This window comes from Anopheles coustani, chromosome 2 (assembly GCF_943734705.1).
Source record: "Anopheles coustani chromosome 2, idAnoCousDA_361_x.2, whole genome shotgun sequence".
NCBI classification, from domain to species: Eukaryota; Metazoa; Arthropoda; class Insecta; order Diptera; family Culicidae; genus Anopheles; species Anopheles coustani.
The window spans coordinates 40809624-40823648 of record NC_071289.1 but is presented as its reverse complement, the minus strand read 5'-3'; the positions used below and the strand labels follow the sequence as shown (position 1 = coordinate 40823648).

Sequence of the window (14025 nt, the reverse complement as noted above, 5' to 3'; positions counted from 1 at the left end):
CAAATTTGTTATTTAAGCTGAAAATACCAACCAACGTTTCTATACCTTACTGAAAAAAAACTGGTTCCAAAACGAAGATTTAGGAAGAATGTTGGTCGTTTTTGTCTTCAAAAGCCAGTTCATTTGAGGAGACTTTTGTGGTAAAAGAGTAAATGAGGCCCCGGCCGCCATGTTTTCGATCGTAGCTACACCTCTTGTGGACGTTTAAACTGAATGTATGCAATTGGTGATACATTAATTCGTTAAACTCAACCTACGAGTATTTGAACCGTAGTGTGTACCGTTAATTTCGGCTACGCAATCAACCTAGGGGTGCGGTATGAGGGGGGCCCATGGGCCCCCCTTATTTCTCAAAACTATAACAAACTCTCTTTTTCGGTAGACCTAGCGCAGTCCGCTCGCTTCGCTCGCTGCGGGCGCGCCGCCGTTTCCAAATCATTTCTTCGGCTAAACTCATTGTTTCATGCTGTCCATCATGAATGGTATAGTTTACTTACTAGTAACTTAACATGAAAAAGTATATTAACCCGCATTCAACCCCCACTGCGTGATTAGTTTAAACCGTTATGGTCTTTAAAGCGAACCGTTAGCGTTCAAAAATTCGAAACGAATGCATGTGTCGCGCTTTGCATAGCTTCAGGCGCTAAATGTGAACCAGTAGGAAGAGGAGAATCTAGCCCGGGGCCTCATTTACTCTTTTACCACTTTTGTTCTTATTAGCCATGAAACTTAAAAGTTGCTAAGAAATTAACTATTTCACCAAATATTTCAAAATATGACCTATGGTTGTGAGGGTTGTACTACCTTATGTTTCGGTCTTTCAGAAAAATTTGCTGTCAGTAGTGATGGGGAAACTGAGTTCCTATAGGGATTCAAATCTTTCGATTCAAATCCATTCTGAGATCCGGATCCTTCGAAAGAGAGATTTGACAATTGTCTCTAGATCGACTCGTTTTGTTACTAATTCGACTCAAATCATTGTGAGTCGATTCAAACAATTTAGGATCAAGTCAGAATCTAATCAAATCAAGTCCCAAACTGTTATACGCCAGCAAGATGCAGCGTGAACCCAGGCTCTCCGTAGATGATTTCCACCTTCGGGTGATGCCACGATCGGGTTCACAAAAGGATCACCGTATCTGACGGGTCCGAAGCATTGGCCTCGTTCTCTTCCTACCTGACCTCCGGTGCATTCGGACGTGTGTAGCGTAAACGGGTTCTATTTTAATATGTTTATTGTTTAAGCGTCTAATTAGTAATAAAGAGCTTTTACACATCAAATCATAAAACAAACAAATCTGATTCCAATCCTAATCTAATCAAATCTGTAGAATCTGTCAGATGGAATTCGAGTCTTTAGAATCTGTCAAATGGGATTCGAGTCTTTAGAATCCGTCTAGGGAACGAATCTTTGAATCATCCGAATCCCGATTCTGCCAACACTAGCTGTCAGTCTATCACGTTTCTATTGCAGATGTGGAAGTAAACAACTGCGCCGGCGAGTTTCGTCTATTTCGTTTTCGCAAAAATCGGACATAATTCTACAAGCCGGTTTGAGTCCAAGCCGAATTGTTGGTGACGGTAGTTCCAACATACTGTGGCGGATGTTTTCGTAAATGTCCACACAGATTTTTTACTCCCTCAGTAGACTAGTATTCTCTAGACCCGCACCAGCACTCCTAACCCTCGGATACACCGGAAAACCCGTTTTCAACGCTCGACTCGTTGGCAGTGTACGTGTGCAAGGTTTGTCCGCATTTCATCATCCGAGTGGAAAAAATCAGTTCGAGCAGAAACGACGATACGGGACCAGCAACGCCGCGAGTCTAAGCGAACAACCGCGCAAACCGTTCAATTGGGGATCAAATAAAAAGCACCGTGACGTGAAGTTACGCCTTCAATTGCTAGAGAACATGACCGATCCAAAGATTGAGGCGGAACTTGCCCCGCTGCGGGAATCTGTTAAGGAACAGGTTGGTCGATGGCATGTGTAATTTTCATTGTCATCATTTCAAGAATACATGGTTTTTCTGTTGATTTCTCCCATACCAGGGCGATCTGGTGCGGAAGCTGAAAAGTGAGGGGGCACCGGAAATTGATGTGAAGAAAGCGGTCAATGAACTGAAGGCACGTAAGAAGATCCTGGAAGATCGAGAGCTGAGTCTCGCACCGCAGGTTGCCAGCTTCGACCGGGCACGGATGGAAGACCTTCTGAAGCGTCGTTTCTTCTACGATCAAAGCTTTGCAATCTACGGTGGCATCACCGGCCAGTACGATTTCGGGCCGATGGGATGCGCGCTCAAGTCGAACATGATCAACACCTGGCGGCAGTTTTTCGTGCTCGAGGAACAAATGCTCGAGGTGGACTGCTCGATCCTCACGCCCGAACCGGTTCTGAAGGCGTCCGGACACGTGGACCGCTTCGCCGATCTCATGACCAAGGACGTTAAGAATGGCGAGTGCTTCCGGTTAGACCATCTGATCAAGAACCATCTGGAGAAGCTGGCCGCGGCGAAGGACGCGACACCGGAGCTGAAGGACGAATGTGCGGACATCGTGATCAAGCTAGACGGCATGACAAAGGACGAGATGGCCGCAATCCTGCGCAAGTACGCCATGAAGTCGCCAATCACCGGAAACGAGCTGACGGAGCCGATTGAGTTTAACCTGATGTTTGGCACCCAAATCGGACCGACCGGCTTGGTGAAAGGTTTCCTGCGCCCCGAAACGGCACAGGGAATTTTCGTGAACTTCAAACGTCTTCTCGAATTCAACCAGGGTCGACTGCCGTTTGCCGCCGCCCAGATTGGCAACAGCTTCCGGAACGAAATTTCCCCCCGTTCCGGGCTGATTCGAGTGCGCGAGTTTACGATGTGCGAAATTGAGCACTTCTGTGACCCGCTTGCGAAGGATCATCCAAAGTTCGAGAACGTAGCGGACACAGTCATGACTCTCTATTCCGCCTGCAACCAGATGGATGGCAAGAGCGCCCAGCAGATTCGCATTGGCGATGCCGTGGCCAGCGGACTGGTGGCGAACGAAACGCTCGGTTACTTTATGGCTCGCATCCAGATGTTCCTGCATCGCATCGGCATCCTGCCCGAGCGGCTACGTTTCCGTCAGCATATGGGCAACGAGATGGCGCACTATGCATGTGACTGCTGGGACGCCGAATGCCTCACCAGCTATGGATGGATCGAATGTGTTGGCTGTGCCGACCGTTCGGCGTACGATCTGACGCAGCACACGAAGGCGACCGGTGTGCGACTGGTGGCGGAGAAGAAACTGCCTGCGCCGAAAACGATTGAGGTGACGGAGGTTGTCCCGAACAAGGCCGCCATCGGAAAGGCATTTAAGAAGGAAGCGAAGGGTATTTCGGAGGCGTTGGCGCGATTGAGCCTGGAGGAGGTTTCCGACATCGGGAAAAGTCTCGAAGCGAGCGGAGAGTACACGCTGACCGTGGGCGACGGTGGGCCCGAGGTTAAGCTTACGAATGATCTGATCTCGGTGAAGACAACCTCGAAGACTGTGCACGTGGAGGAGATAACACCGAGCGTGATTGAGCCTTCATTCGGCATCGGTCGGATCATGTATTCTCTGCTGGAGCACAGCTTCCGAATGCGTGAAGGAGACGAGCAGCGTAGCTACTTCTCGTTGCCGCCGGTCGTAGCACCGCTCAAGTGTTCCGTGCTTCCGCTGAGCAACAATGCCGAATTTGCGCCGTTCGTGAAGAAAATTTGTAAGTAAAATATTCTTCGCTTGACTCTAGTTGATTTAATTGCTGTTGATTTTTCTTGCTTCCTTCAGCATCGGCCCTTACATCGGTGGATGTGTCACATAAGGTGGACGACTCGAGTGGTTCCATCGGACGGCGTTATGCTCGCACGGATGAGATTGCAATCCCATATGGCATTACAATCGATTTCGATACGCTCAAGGAACCCCACACGGTGACACTACGTGAGCGTGACACTATGAAGCAAGTCCGAATCGGGGTAAGCTTAAAGAATCCTCTTCGTCTCATTGCACCTTGGGTTGGTTTACTGATCATCCTTTTCTTTTCTTTTCTTTTATTTATCTTTCAGCTGGATGAAGTCGCTAACACGATCCGTGATCTAGCTACTGGTCGCAGCAGTTGGGCGGAAGTGGAGCAAAAGTATCCGAAGTTCGAGCAACAGGAAGCATCTGCAAAGTAAACTCATGCAGCGTACGAATTGATAATGAAGTTTACGTAAAAGTGTACCGCTCCGGATTTGTGCTTAACTTAAGATTATCCTGTTCAATGCATTTTCTTGTACTTGCTGCCTTTTCACTACGCAAATGCACCGCTTGTGCATGTGCTAAACTATAGTTTTTATGTTTTCAAGACAGTTACAAAATAAAATAACTTATGTGATGCTGCAATCAAAATTTTTTAATATACGTAAATGAAAGAAATAAGGTAAATTGCACATAAAACGCCACAATGATACATCAATGCTGGTGAAAAATAAAAAAAAAGTTTTCCCATACCGGGAATCGAACCCGGGCCTTCCGGGTGAGAGCCGGATATCCTAACCACTAGACAATATGGGATGTTGCATATCACGTGTTCAAATAGTAATTTAAGCTTAATGATATTATTGAACTAATACGCTACATCCTTTCATATTTTCTTTTTATTCATATATACAGTTGAACTGTATAAGTCATAAATATATTTCCAAAAATATACCATCTAGTCTTTGAGACCGTCACCATAACCAACAATGGAATTGTATACATCTTAATGTCTCATTCAAGATCCTTGATCGTCTGATCGGCAACGATCGATTTTTGAACGTCGGTTGCACCACCGTAAATTTCTGTAATGCGAGCATCACGATAAAATCGCTCAGCAGGTAAACTCTTGACGTACCCCATGCCACCATGAATCTGCTGGCACCCGTGTGCCGCTGCAGTGGCCGCTTCGCCCGCCACCCATTTGGCCATCGAGCACGATTTTGTTGCCCGCAGCCCACGATCAAGTTCTCCGGCCGCTTTTCGAACCAACAGTCGGGCCGTTTCGATTCGCGTGGCCATATCGGCAATTCTTGTGCGAACGGCAGGAAGATCGATCAAAGTTCCCCCGAAAGCGGTACGGTGTTTAGCGTATTGTACGGCTTGTTCCAACGACGCTTGACCGATTCCGATAGCTTGTGATGCTATTCCTATCCGGGCACGATCAAGCTGCTCCATTGCAATGCGCATACCGCCGCCCACTGAACCGAGGACGTTGGTCTCCGGGACGCGAACATTTTCTAGTACAAGATCACAGGTGGAAGTGCCTCGAATGCCAAGCTTGTCTTCAGGTTTGCCACGAGTCAGCCCTTGCAGTTGGTCAGCGTCGAAATCAACCAGAAATGCGGTAATTCCTTTGTATTTAAGCGACGGATCAACGGTAGCAAATACTATACCGGCGACGGCTTCAATACCCGACGTAACCCATGCCTTTGCACCGTTCAATATCCAACATCCATCGGAGCCCTGCGTTGCCCTCGTTGTCATAGCAGCAACATCCGAGCCGGCGTCCGCCTCACTGAGGGCAAAGGCGCCGATCGTTTTCTTGCTGTACTTGTTAAAAAATCGTCCTTTCTGTTCATCCGTGCCGAGCCGATCCAACAGGTTAGCGTAGAGACAGTTGTGTATTGAAACTATCGACCCAGTGCTTCCACATCCCCGTGAAAGTTCTTCTACGACAAGTGATAGCGACAGCATATCCAGACCGCATCCACCATACTGTGGATTCACGGTCACACGCATCATCCCCAAATCGGCCAGCTTGGCAATCGGTTCCTCGGGGAACGTGCCACTGCGGTCGATTTCACTAGCGACAGGTTTGAGCTCGTTTTCCGCGAATCGACGGCAGAGTTGTTGGATAGCACGATGGTCCCGTGATAACTCACACACGCTGAATTGTCGTGACGACATCGCACGGCGGCACGATACTGAAAAAGAAACGTTATCTTAATTTCTTATCTTGTATTTGTACAATTCTGTCGATAACTTACGTTCGCAAATTTTCCGCAACATCCTTTAGCTCTTCGATTCAGGTTCAATCGTTTAGGATTAATCCACGCACGTTACGAATTTAGTAGAATGACCTTTGCATGTTAATTTGAATCGGTAATGAATTGTATTATTATCTGATCATTTACGCTATTTCGGTATTCTACGTTTGTGTCGCTACGCAAAGCGCTAGCGCGTTTTGCAGTCCTTCAGCAAACTAGTCCATAAATCAGTACTTCATGGCCGGCCGCCAAACTTTCTGTACCAATTCTCTAATTTTCCGTGGGTAGCACTGTGAGTATGTAATTTTCCTTGCTTGGTTAAAATAACTACTTTGTACTGCTTTCGGCGAAAGCTGGCTGTTTACGTTTGCACTTTTTTTTTTATTTGTTACGTTAAGGTTACTAAAACGAAGCAATACTTGCTTCAGAAGAACCACTTTGTTCTAGTAAACTTGCTGGAATCTTTCTTGGCAGCTCTATGACAGTGATTTTTTGACAGCTGTCACATATCACCGTCGTAGTGATGGGGAAACTTAATCCCTACAGGGATTCGAATCTTTAAAATCAGTTCCAGTTCGGCGCCGCATCAGAGCGGATGGTTAGCGTGTACGGGGTGTTCCTGGAACAGTTAGTGGAAAGTAACCGCGTGACTACATTAGGCGTACCATACCAAAAAACTGGAACGAACCTAGTGTCAAAAACCGATTTTTCTGTCAGAATCAAGCGATGCAAGTGTAGTCACGAAACCTCTCACTCCAACTCTATGCTTTGTCCTGCTCACCTTATGTATTCAAACTGAATCCAGCAGTTTACGGTTACCGATAGTAATTACAGGCAAAAAAAAACAATAAGGTTCGTTTTACCACATTGTTTCACGACTTAGAAAACATGAGAATATTTTTATCAACGTATTGAATGCTGCACAACTTCTTTCAAAACGAAATAGTTGTTGGATTGAGAACTATGACCAACAGAGCGCGTAGAAAAATTTTAAGCAAATACATCGTATCGCTATTATTTTCTATCAAATAACTTTTTGGAGATGATCTTCACAAATTAACTGATAATTGCTCGACAAGTTCTTACCAATATGAAAAGTCGAGCACTTCATCGAGCTCTTTCGAGCACACCATCGTCAGCCAACCCAGAAGTGCTGGGTTGCATTTGGTATGGTACGCTGGAGCTCGACCGTACCAAGTTTTTGGTATGGTACGCCTAATGTGGTCACGCGGTAAGGTTATCTCGACCGCATGGTGGAGGCGCTGAGCTGGAGCTCAAGTCAGAGAAATCCTAGCCGACGCACATCTCGTGCTGTTTGAATACTCAAGCGGATCACGAGTTTCGTGCGATCTGACAAACGGAAGGAAATATTCCTTTCGTGACGGCGGGTGAACAGCCATAGTTTGACTGCACACTAGCGTGGTTGGCTAGCAGTGCTCCTGGCCGCATGGTGGCAGACACAATGTGACGCCTACAGAAAATCAGAACAACCACAAAAAATCAGGATATATGGCCTTTGTTAGCCGGTTCTTAACCAATAGAGGTCTATGTCTCCAGGTTATCTTGCGAAGGCCCAGGAAACTGGATTCAATAGCCGTACTGGAGTAAATTTTCGCCAAAGAGAAGAAGAAGAAGAATCTTTAAAATCCGTCAAATGGGATTCGAATCTTCCGAATACGTCTATGGATCGAATTTTCGAATCTTCCGTATCCCGATTCTCCCAACACTACACCGTCTACAAGACAAACATCAAAACGCACGTGTTGAACGGGATAAACGTATCCCAAAAGTGCTTCATTTTCCAGGTTTCTGGAAGTTTCTACTAGGAAGTAAAAGTGTGTGAAACTTGATGAACCATGGGGAAGAAAAATCTGGTGAAACTACCACTGGTGTTTAATCGCGGTGCAAAAAATGGGCATGGTAGGTACCGGCTAACAGTGCAGCCCCACCTGAAATGCTTGTAAAGTTGCCGGGCGTGGAAATAGTGGTTCTACCTGTGCCTTCTTATTATACGCTTTCAGCTTCTGTGGAAGATTTGGACGAGAACTACGAACAGGAAGAAACTACTCAAAAGGGCAAACATAATGTGAAGAAAGAAAAAATGAAGAGACCCAAGAACGAGGAAGAAGACGCGGTCGAGATTGGTATAGGTAAAGGCAATAGGTATTTCAGAATAGTTCAATAGATATCTTAACTTCTTTCATCTATTGAAGGTGTAAAACGTCCCAAGCATGACCCGGAAGAGGAAGATGATGAACAGGATCAAACATCAGATGACACTGATGGCGACGTAACAGAAACGAACGGACGGGAGGAAGATGAGAAGCCTGGTGTATCCAGCATTGCGTACGAAATTCTGTTGGGTGATCGAGAGTTTAAATCGCTCGAAGGAAAAGTTTCGGAGAACACGCTGAAGGGCATTGCCGAGATGGGCTTCACAAAAATGACGGAAATCCAGGCGAAATCTATTCCTCCTCTGCTTGAGGGTCACGATCTGGTTGGTTCCGCCAAGACGGGCAGCGGTAAAACGCTAGCTTTTCTCGTGCCGGCTATAGAGTTGATCCACAAGCTACGTTTCAAGCCGCGCAACGGAGCAGGCGTGATTATAATTTCGCCGACGCGCGAGCTGGCCATGCAGATTTTCGGGGTGTTGAAGGAATTGATGGCTCACCATCACCAGACGTACGGATTACTGATGGGTGGTGCCAGCCGTCATACGGAGAATGAGAAACTGGAAAAAGGCATCAACATCATTGTGGCCACACCGGGTCGCCTGCTGGATCATCTGAAAACAACGCCCAACTTTCTGTTCAAGAATCTGCAGTGTCTGATTATCGATGAGTGCGATCGAATTTTGGAAATCGGATTCGAGGAAGATTTGAAACAGATCATCGGCATTTTGCCGAGTAAGTTAGACCATTTGTATTGCAAGAATTTGTAGCAACACTACTTAATGTCTATTTGCCTTTACTAACGGTTACAGAAAAGCGACAGACGATTCTTTTTTCGGCCACACAATCCTCTCGAATGGACGAGCTGAGCAAGCTTGCCTTAAAAGCCGAGCCGATTTATGTTGGCGTGGACGATAACAAAGCGGAAGCGACAGTAACGGGACTAGAACAGGGCTACATCGTGTGCCCCTCGGAAAAGCGACTGCTCGTGCTGTTCACTTTCCTGAAGAAGAACCGCAAGAAGAAGGTGATGGTGTTCTTCTCGTCTTGTTTATCGGTCAAATTTCACCATGAGTTGTTTAACTACATCGACCTTCCGGTGCAATCGATTCATGTAAGTGTAACTTAGATTTTAATTACCGATTACCGCCCATTCTGAAATTTGTCCACTTACCTTCCAACAGGGTAAACAAAAGCAAGCGAAACGAACGTCGGTATTTTTCCAGTTCTGTAACGCAGAATCGGGTGTTTTGCTGTGTACCGATGTGGCCGCCCGTGGTCTTGATATCCCAGCGGTGGATTGGATTGTCCAATACGACCCACCAAATGATACGAAGGAGTACATTCATCGCGTCGGTCGAACTGCTCGCGGTGAAAACAATTGCGGACACGCACTGCTGATACTGCGCCCCGAGGAGCTCGACTTTCTGAGGTATCTGAAGCAGGCCAAGGTGTCGCTGAATGAGTTTGAATTTTCGTGGAGTAAAATTGCCGATATTCAGCTGCAGCTGGAGAACCTGTTGTCGAAGAACTACTTCTTGAACCAATCGGGCAAGCTGGCTCTCAAGTCGTACGTTCGGTCGTATGAGGGCCATCACATGAAGGACGTGTTCAACGTGGGCAAGCTAGATTTGCTGCAGGTGGCGAAGAATTTTGGTTTCGCTCAGCCACCACACATAGATTTCGGCAAGAGCTTCAGGGCACTAACCACTGAACGTCGACCGGGCAACCGTGGAATGGGACACTACAAGACTCTGAACAAGGAGAAGCGACCCGAATTGCAGGTCAAGCATATTACCAAACGTAAGCAGTTGAAAAACATCCAGTACGAGTAAACAGCACCTTTCAGCTTATTTTGTCGTAAATAAATACATTTTTATTTGAGTTTCCTCCAATGGAAACGAAACCATAATACTTTATTGTGTTATAATGTGGAAAGTTTTCGTAAACATAATCAATCAATCACAGCGAGAAATAAAAGGAACACGTCGCAAAACCAAACCAAACGGATCCGGGATGAACAGTTCAATGAAGCGTGGTGTAGGATCGTTGCAACTCCGTAGGACCCGCTCCAGTGGTGCTTGCGGTTCCGGTGGAGTTGTTGTTGATATTGCTGTTTGAATTTCTGGCCTGCGACATCATATGCTCCACCCGGTTGGTAGTTTCGCGCACCACTCCGGAAAAGTCGGTGAGATCGGGCAAGTCTAACGTTATGTGGGCAGAGAGTCGTTTGTACACCGAACTGTTCGAGTCTCGCTTGGGTCTCCTCGATTCCACATATTTAAGCTGCTGCTTGAGGAAAATTGCGTTTTTCAACAACTCCTGAACGTTTTTCAACGAGTCATCGGCAGCTTCTATGTCTTTTACGGCCCTATTGATTTGGGATAAGTTCGTTGTTAATTTTTTTTTATTACCGTTACAAAGTGCACGACAAACCACTTACCCTATGGCATATTCCATGTCGTAGCATTTGCCCTGCAAATCTTGCTGCAGTTGAACTACTTCCGCTCGTCGGTCCACAATCAGAGGAATTACTTTTCTTACGTGTTCCTGGATGCGGTAGAACGCAAGACTTGGTTCGTTTGCAATTATGTGCATGTTTTCCGATATTTTTTCGGTTGCTGGGAATTGGTACCACAGAATGAAGTTTCATTTCAAACTTCATCGACAAGCTATTTAAATTACTTACTTTTCTTGACTTTGGCGTGCAGTTCTGGATCTTTAACAGTCGTCATATTTTTATTCATTTCTTCACGAAAAATTATCTCGAAGCAAGTAGAAGAACGAAAACAACACTGGGGGGTTGTTGTTGTTTTCAATTGTTTGACACATGAAAAATGAAATAAACTACTCTGTTGAAGCGAGATGGATGAAACAATTTATAGGAATGCTTTTCCATTATATAATATGGAGAGTTATATTATGAATGGTAGTTATTATCAAAATGTTTATAAAATTACTTACCTTCGTTATTGTAAAAGATCCTGTTTTGTTTTAAAATTCGTAATTTAACAGGTTTAAATAAGTTTATATTCCTACCCCTCGTTTGGCATTTGTTTAGCGTCGTGTGTAAAACCGCGGCTGGCAACACTGAATCTGAACTGTCACTTGCGAGCTCATTTTCTTCTATCAAAAGGATTGCAAAAATTTGTCCAGCGTTTATTTTCCCGGCACTAAATTTCTGAGCAATCCGTGTCGAATTTTAGTTATTTGATCGGGCCAGTTGGTGGTTGGTAGAGTTGCGTGTAAGAATAGAAAGTTTCCTACAATGTCGGACATCGACGACGATTTCATGTGCGACGACGACGACGATGATTACGGATTGGTGAGTGTGGTCAATTTTTCGCACTGTTATTATCCTTGCGTTTAGCTTCACGGCATTTCTACGCTTACCATCCAAGATTCCTTTGAAACTTTATTGAGGATATCGCTTAGCAGTCAACAAATGGTTTAAGTTCATCCGAGATGCACCAATTGAAGATGCTTGTGATAGATTTTGTAGATAACATGCCTTTCTATGCTACCCTGCAGGAATACTCGGAAGACAGCAATTCGGAGCCGGATGTCGATCTCGAAAACCAGTACTACAACAGCAAAGCTCTCAAGGAGGAGGCACCGCAGGAGGCGCTGAAGTCGTTCCAGAAAGTACTGGATCTGGAAAATGGCGAAAAGGGAGAATGGGGTTTCAAAGCGTTAAAGCAGATGATAAAACTAAACTTTAAGCTGCAGAATTATCAGGAGATGATGTCCCGGTACAAACAACTGCTCACCTATATCAAGAGTGCGGTCACGCGGAATCATTCGGAGAAATCAATCAACTCGATATTGGATTACATTTCAACGTCTAAAAATGTAAGTCTTGTTTTTAAATGAACCACGTGGAAACTCCTATTCGATTCGTTACATTGCCTTTTTAACGTCTAACGTCGCTAGATGGAGCTATTGCAAAACTTTTACGAAACGACACTGGAAGCGCTGAAGGACGCAAAGAATGATCGGCTATGGTTCAAAACCAACACCAAACTTGGCAAGTTGTACTTTGACCGGAACGATTTCAGCAAGCTACAGAAAATTCTCAAACAACTGCACCAATCCTGCCAGACGGACGACGGTGAGGATGACCTGAAGAAAGGCACGCAGCTGCTCGAGATCTATGCGCTCGAAATCCAGATGTACACGGTGCAGAAGAACAACAAGAAATTGAAGGCGCTTTACGAACAATCGTTACACATCAAATCGGCTATCCCGCACCCATTGATCATGGGTGTAATACGGGAGTGCGGTGGAAAAATGCACTTGCGCGAGGGTGAATTTGAGAAGGCGCACACGGACTTCTTCGAGGCGTTCAAGAATTACGACGAGTCGGGCTCGTCGCGCCGCACAACCTGCCTCAAGTATCTGGTGCTCGCTAATATGCTGATGAAGTCTGGTATCAATCCGTTCGACTCGCAGGAAGCGAAACCATACAAGAATGATCCGGAAATTCTGGCCATGACGAACCTGGTCACGGCGTACCAGACCAACGACATTATGGAGTTTGAGTCAATTTTGCGCAACAATAGAAACAACATCATGGCGGATCAGTTCATCCGAGAGCACATCGAGGACCTGCTGCGGAACATTCGCACACAGGTGCTGATCAAGCTGATCCGTCCGTACACACGGATCACGATCCCGTTCATCTCCAATGAGTTGAATATCGAGCCGGCAGAGGTCGAAAGCTTGCTCGTATCCTGTATATTGGATAAGTAAGTAGGACTAATGCATGTGTTTCGTTTTAGGTAACAATAATTGCATTTTATGTACTTCTTTCATTACACAGTACCATCCAGGGCCGCATCGATCAGGTAAATCAGGTGTTGGAGCTAAGCAAAGAGTCGCGCTGTGGCGCACGAGATGTAGCTATCGAGAAGTGGGCCAATCAAATCAGCTCCGTGCAGGCGGCTATCATCAACAAGATGGCCTGAGGCCAGGATGACTAACACGCTACAGTCCGGCCGATAATCGATGTAACAAAAGGAGAGATCTAAAGACAGCACATACGACCGAAGAACGTAAGTTGAGTGTAAAGGCAACAGGTGGTCTTTGTCGGATATGGAAAGCATAGCGGAATCGAGCGTCCCGTTGTCTGTTTCATCGAGGAACATTGTTTTACAAGGATCGAGGATGCCTGTATGAGTTGGTGGTTTTGCTTATGACTTTTTCCCGATTGTTCGACCCCGCGCCCAGAAGAATTCGCAAACAGCATGTGATTGAACCGGAGAAAGAAATACCTTCAACGCATTAGTACCAGATAAAACATCCAAAACGAAGAGAAGATGTGTATGTAAGAACAATAAGTAAAATATAAACCCATGCGAATGCTCATTGTTATGAACATACTGGTGCTGTGGGTTTTTGAGAGAAATCATTTGAGAAAGATTAGAATAGAAAATTTGCTGCATTTAGTTTCCTAAATGCGTGTATTTAGGCTTTTAAATACTGTTTTAAATATTTTGTATTGTTGGCTGTTTCATCGCAATTATAGACTAGCTCTGCATCGTCATCATTTCACATATACAGCCTGCTTTTGGTGCTGAAATGGATGGTTCATCGTCTTCGTTTCCACAACTTGCGGAAATCAGACACCAACCATCGCTTGCGGGTTACCGACTGTCTATATAGCGATTCAAATCGGCATTAGTATCACGATTTTATTTTACTGCATCTACATTGTAGAGCAAACAAACGTAAGAAACATTTAATTTTGTTAAATTGATCGTAAAGAAACAATTCTTCTTTAATTTTTGCAATGCACATTCACGCTTAAATGCACAAAAAGTGAA

The 14025-nt window shown here is 45.4% G+C and overlaps 5 protein-coding genes and 1 non-coding gene across 6 annotated transcripts; 3 read left to right on the top strand and 3 right to left on the bottom strand.

Annotated features, from left to right (window-relative positions):
* The first annotated feature begins 1488 nt into the window (after positions 1–1488).
* LOC131267769 (glycine--tRNA ligase) lies at positions 1489–4404 on the top strand. Its single transcript, XM_058270725.1, has 4 exons — positions 1489–1973; positions 2053–3739; positions 3808–3995; positions 4086–4404. The coding sequence occupies exons 1-4, from the start codon at positions 1617–1619 to the stop codon at positions 4194–4196; spliced, it is 2343 nt and encodes a 780-aa protein (XP_058126708.1). The 5' UTR covers positions 1489–1616; the 3' UTR covers positions 4197–4404.
* Positions 4405–4503: 99 nt separating this feature from the next.
* Trnae-cuc (transfer RNA glutamic acid (anticodon CUC)) lies at positions 4504–4575 on the bottom strand. Its single transcript has one exon. It is a non-coding gene; the product is annotated as a tRNA-Glu (tRNA).
* Positions 4576–4670: 95 nt separating this feature from the next.
* Positions 4671–6187, bottom strand: LOC131263494 (short-chain specific acyl-CoA dehydrogenase, mitochondrial-like). Its single transcript, XM_058265700.1, has 2 exons — positions 6030–6187; positions 4671–5966 (listed from the first exon to the last, which is right to left on the bottom strand). The coding sequence occupies exons 1-2, from the start codon at positions 6049–6051 to the stop codon at positions 4774–4776; spliced, it is 1215 nt and encodes a 404-aa protein (XP_058121683.1). The 5' UTR covers positions 6052–6187; the 3' UTR covers positions 4671–4773.
* A 1591-nt stretch (positions 6188–7778) lies between these two features.
* On the top strand, positions 7779–10106 carry LOC131267184 (probable ATP-dependent RNA helicase pitchoune). The gene is made up of 5 exons (XM_058269979.1): positions 7779–7949; positions 8051–8179; positions 8243–8935; positions 9013–9314; positions 9385–10106. The coding sequence occupies exons 1-5, from the start codon at positions 7886–7888 to the stop codon at positions 10033–10035; spliced, it is 1839 nt and encodes a 612-aa protein (XP_058125962.1). The 5' UTR covers positions 7779–7885; the 3' UTR covers positions 10036–10106.
* LOC131267185 (BLOC-1-related complex subunit 8 homolog) lies at positions 10057–11017 on the bottom strand. The gene is made up of 3 exons (XM_058269980.1): positions 10890–11017; positions 10644–10821; positions 10057–10571 (listed from the first exon to the last, which is right to left on the bottom strand). Exons 1-3 carry the CDS (start codon positions 10945–10947, stop codon positions 10226–10228), a joined length of 582 nt encoding a protein of 193 aa, XP_058125963.1. The 5' UTR covers positions 10948–11017; the 3' UTR covers positions 10057–10225.
* A 303-nt stretch (positions 11018–11320) lies between these two features.
* LOC131262375 (COP9 signalosome complex subunit 2) lies at positions 11321–13571 on the top strand. Its single transcript, XM_058264369.1, has 4 exons — positions 11321–11525; positions 11732–12052; positions 12134–12948; positions 13023–13571. Exons 1-4 carry the CDS (start codon positions 11469–11471, stop codon positions 13165–13167), a joined length of 1338 nt encoding a protein of 445 aa, XP_058120352.1. The 5' UTR covers positions 11321–11468; the 3' UTR covers positions 13168–13571.
* Positions 13572–14025: the final 454 nt, after the last annotated feature.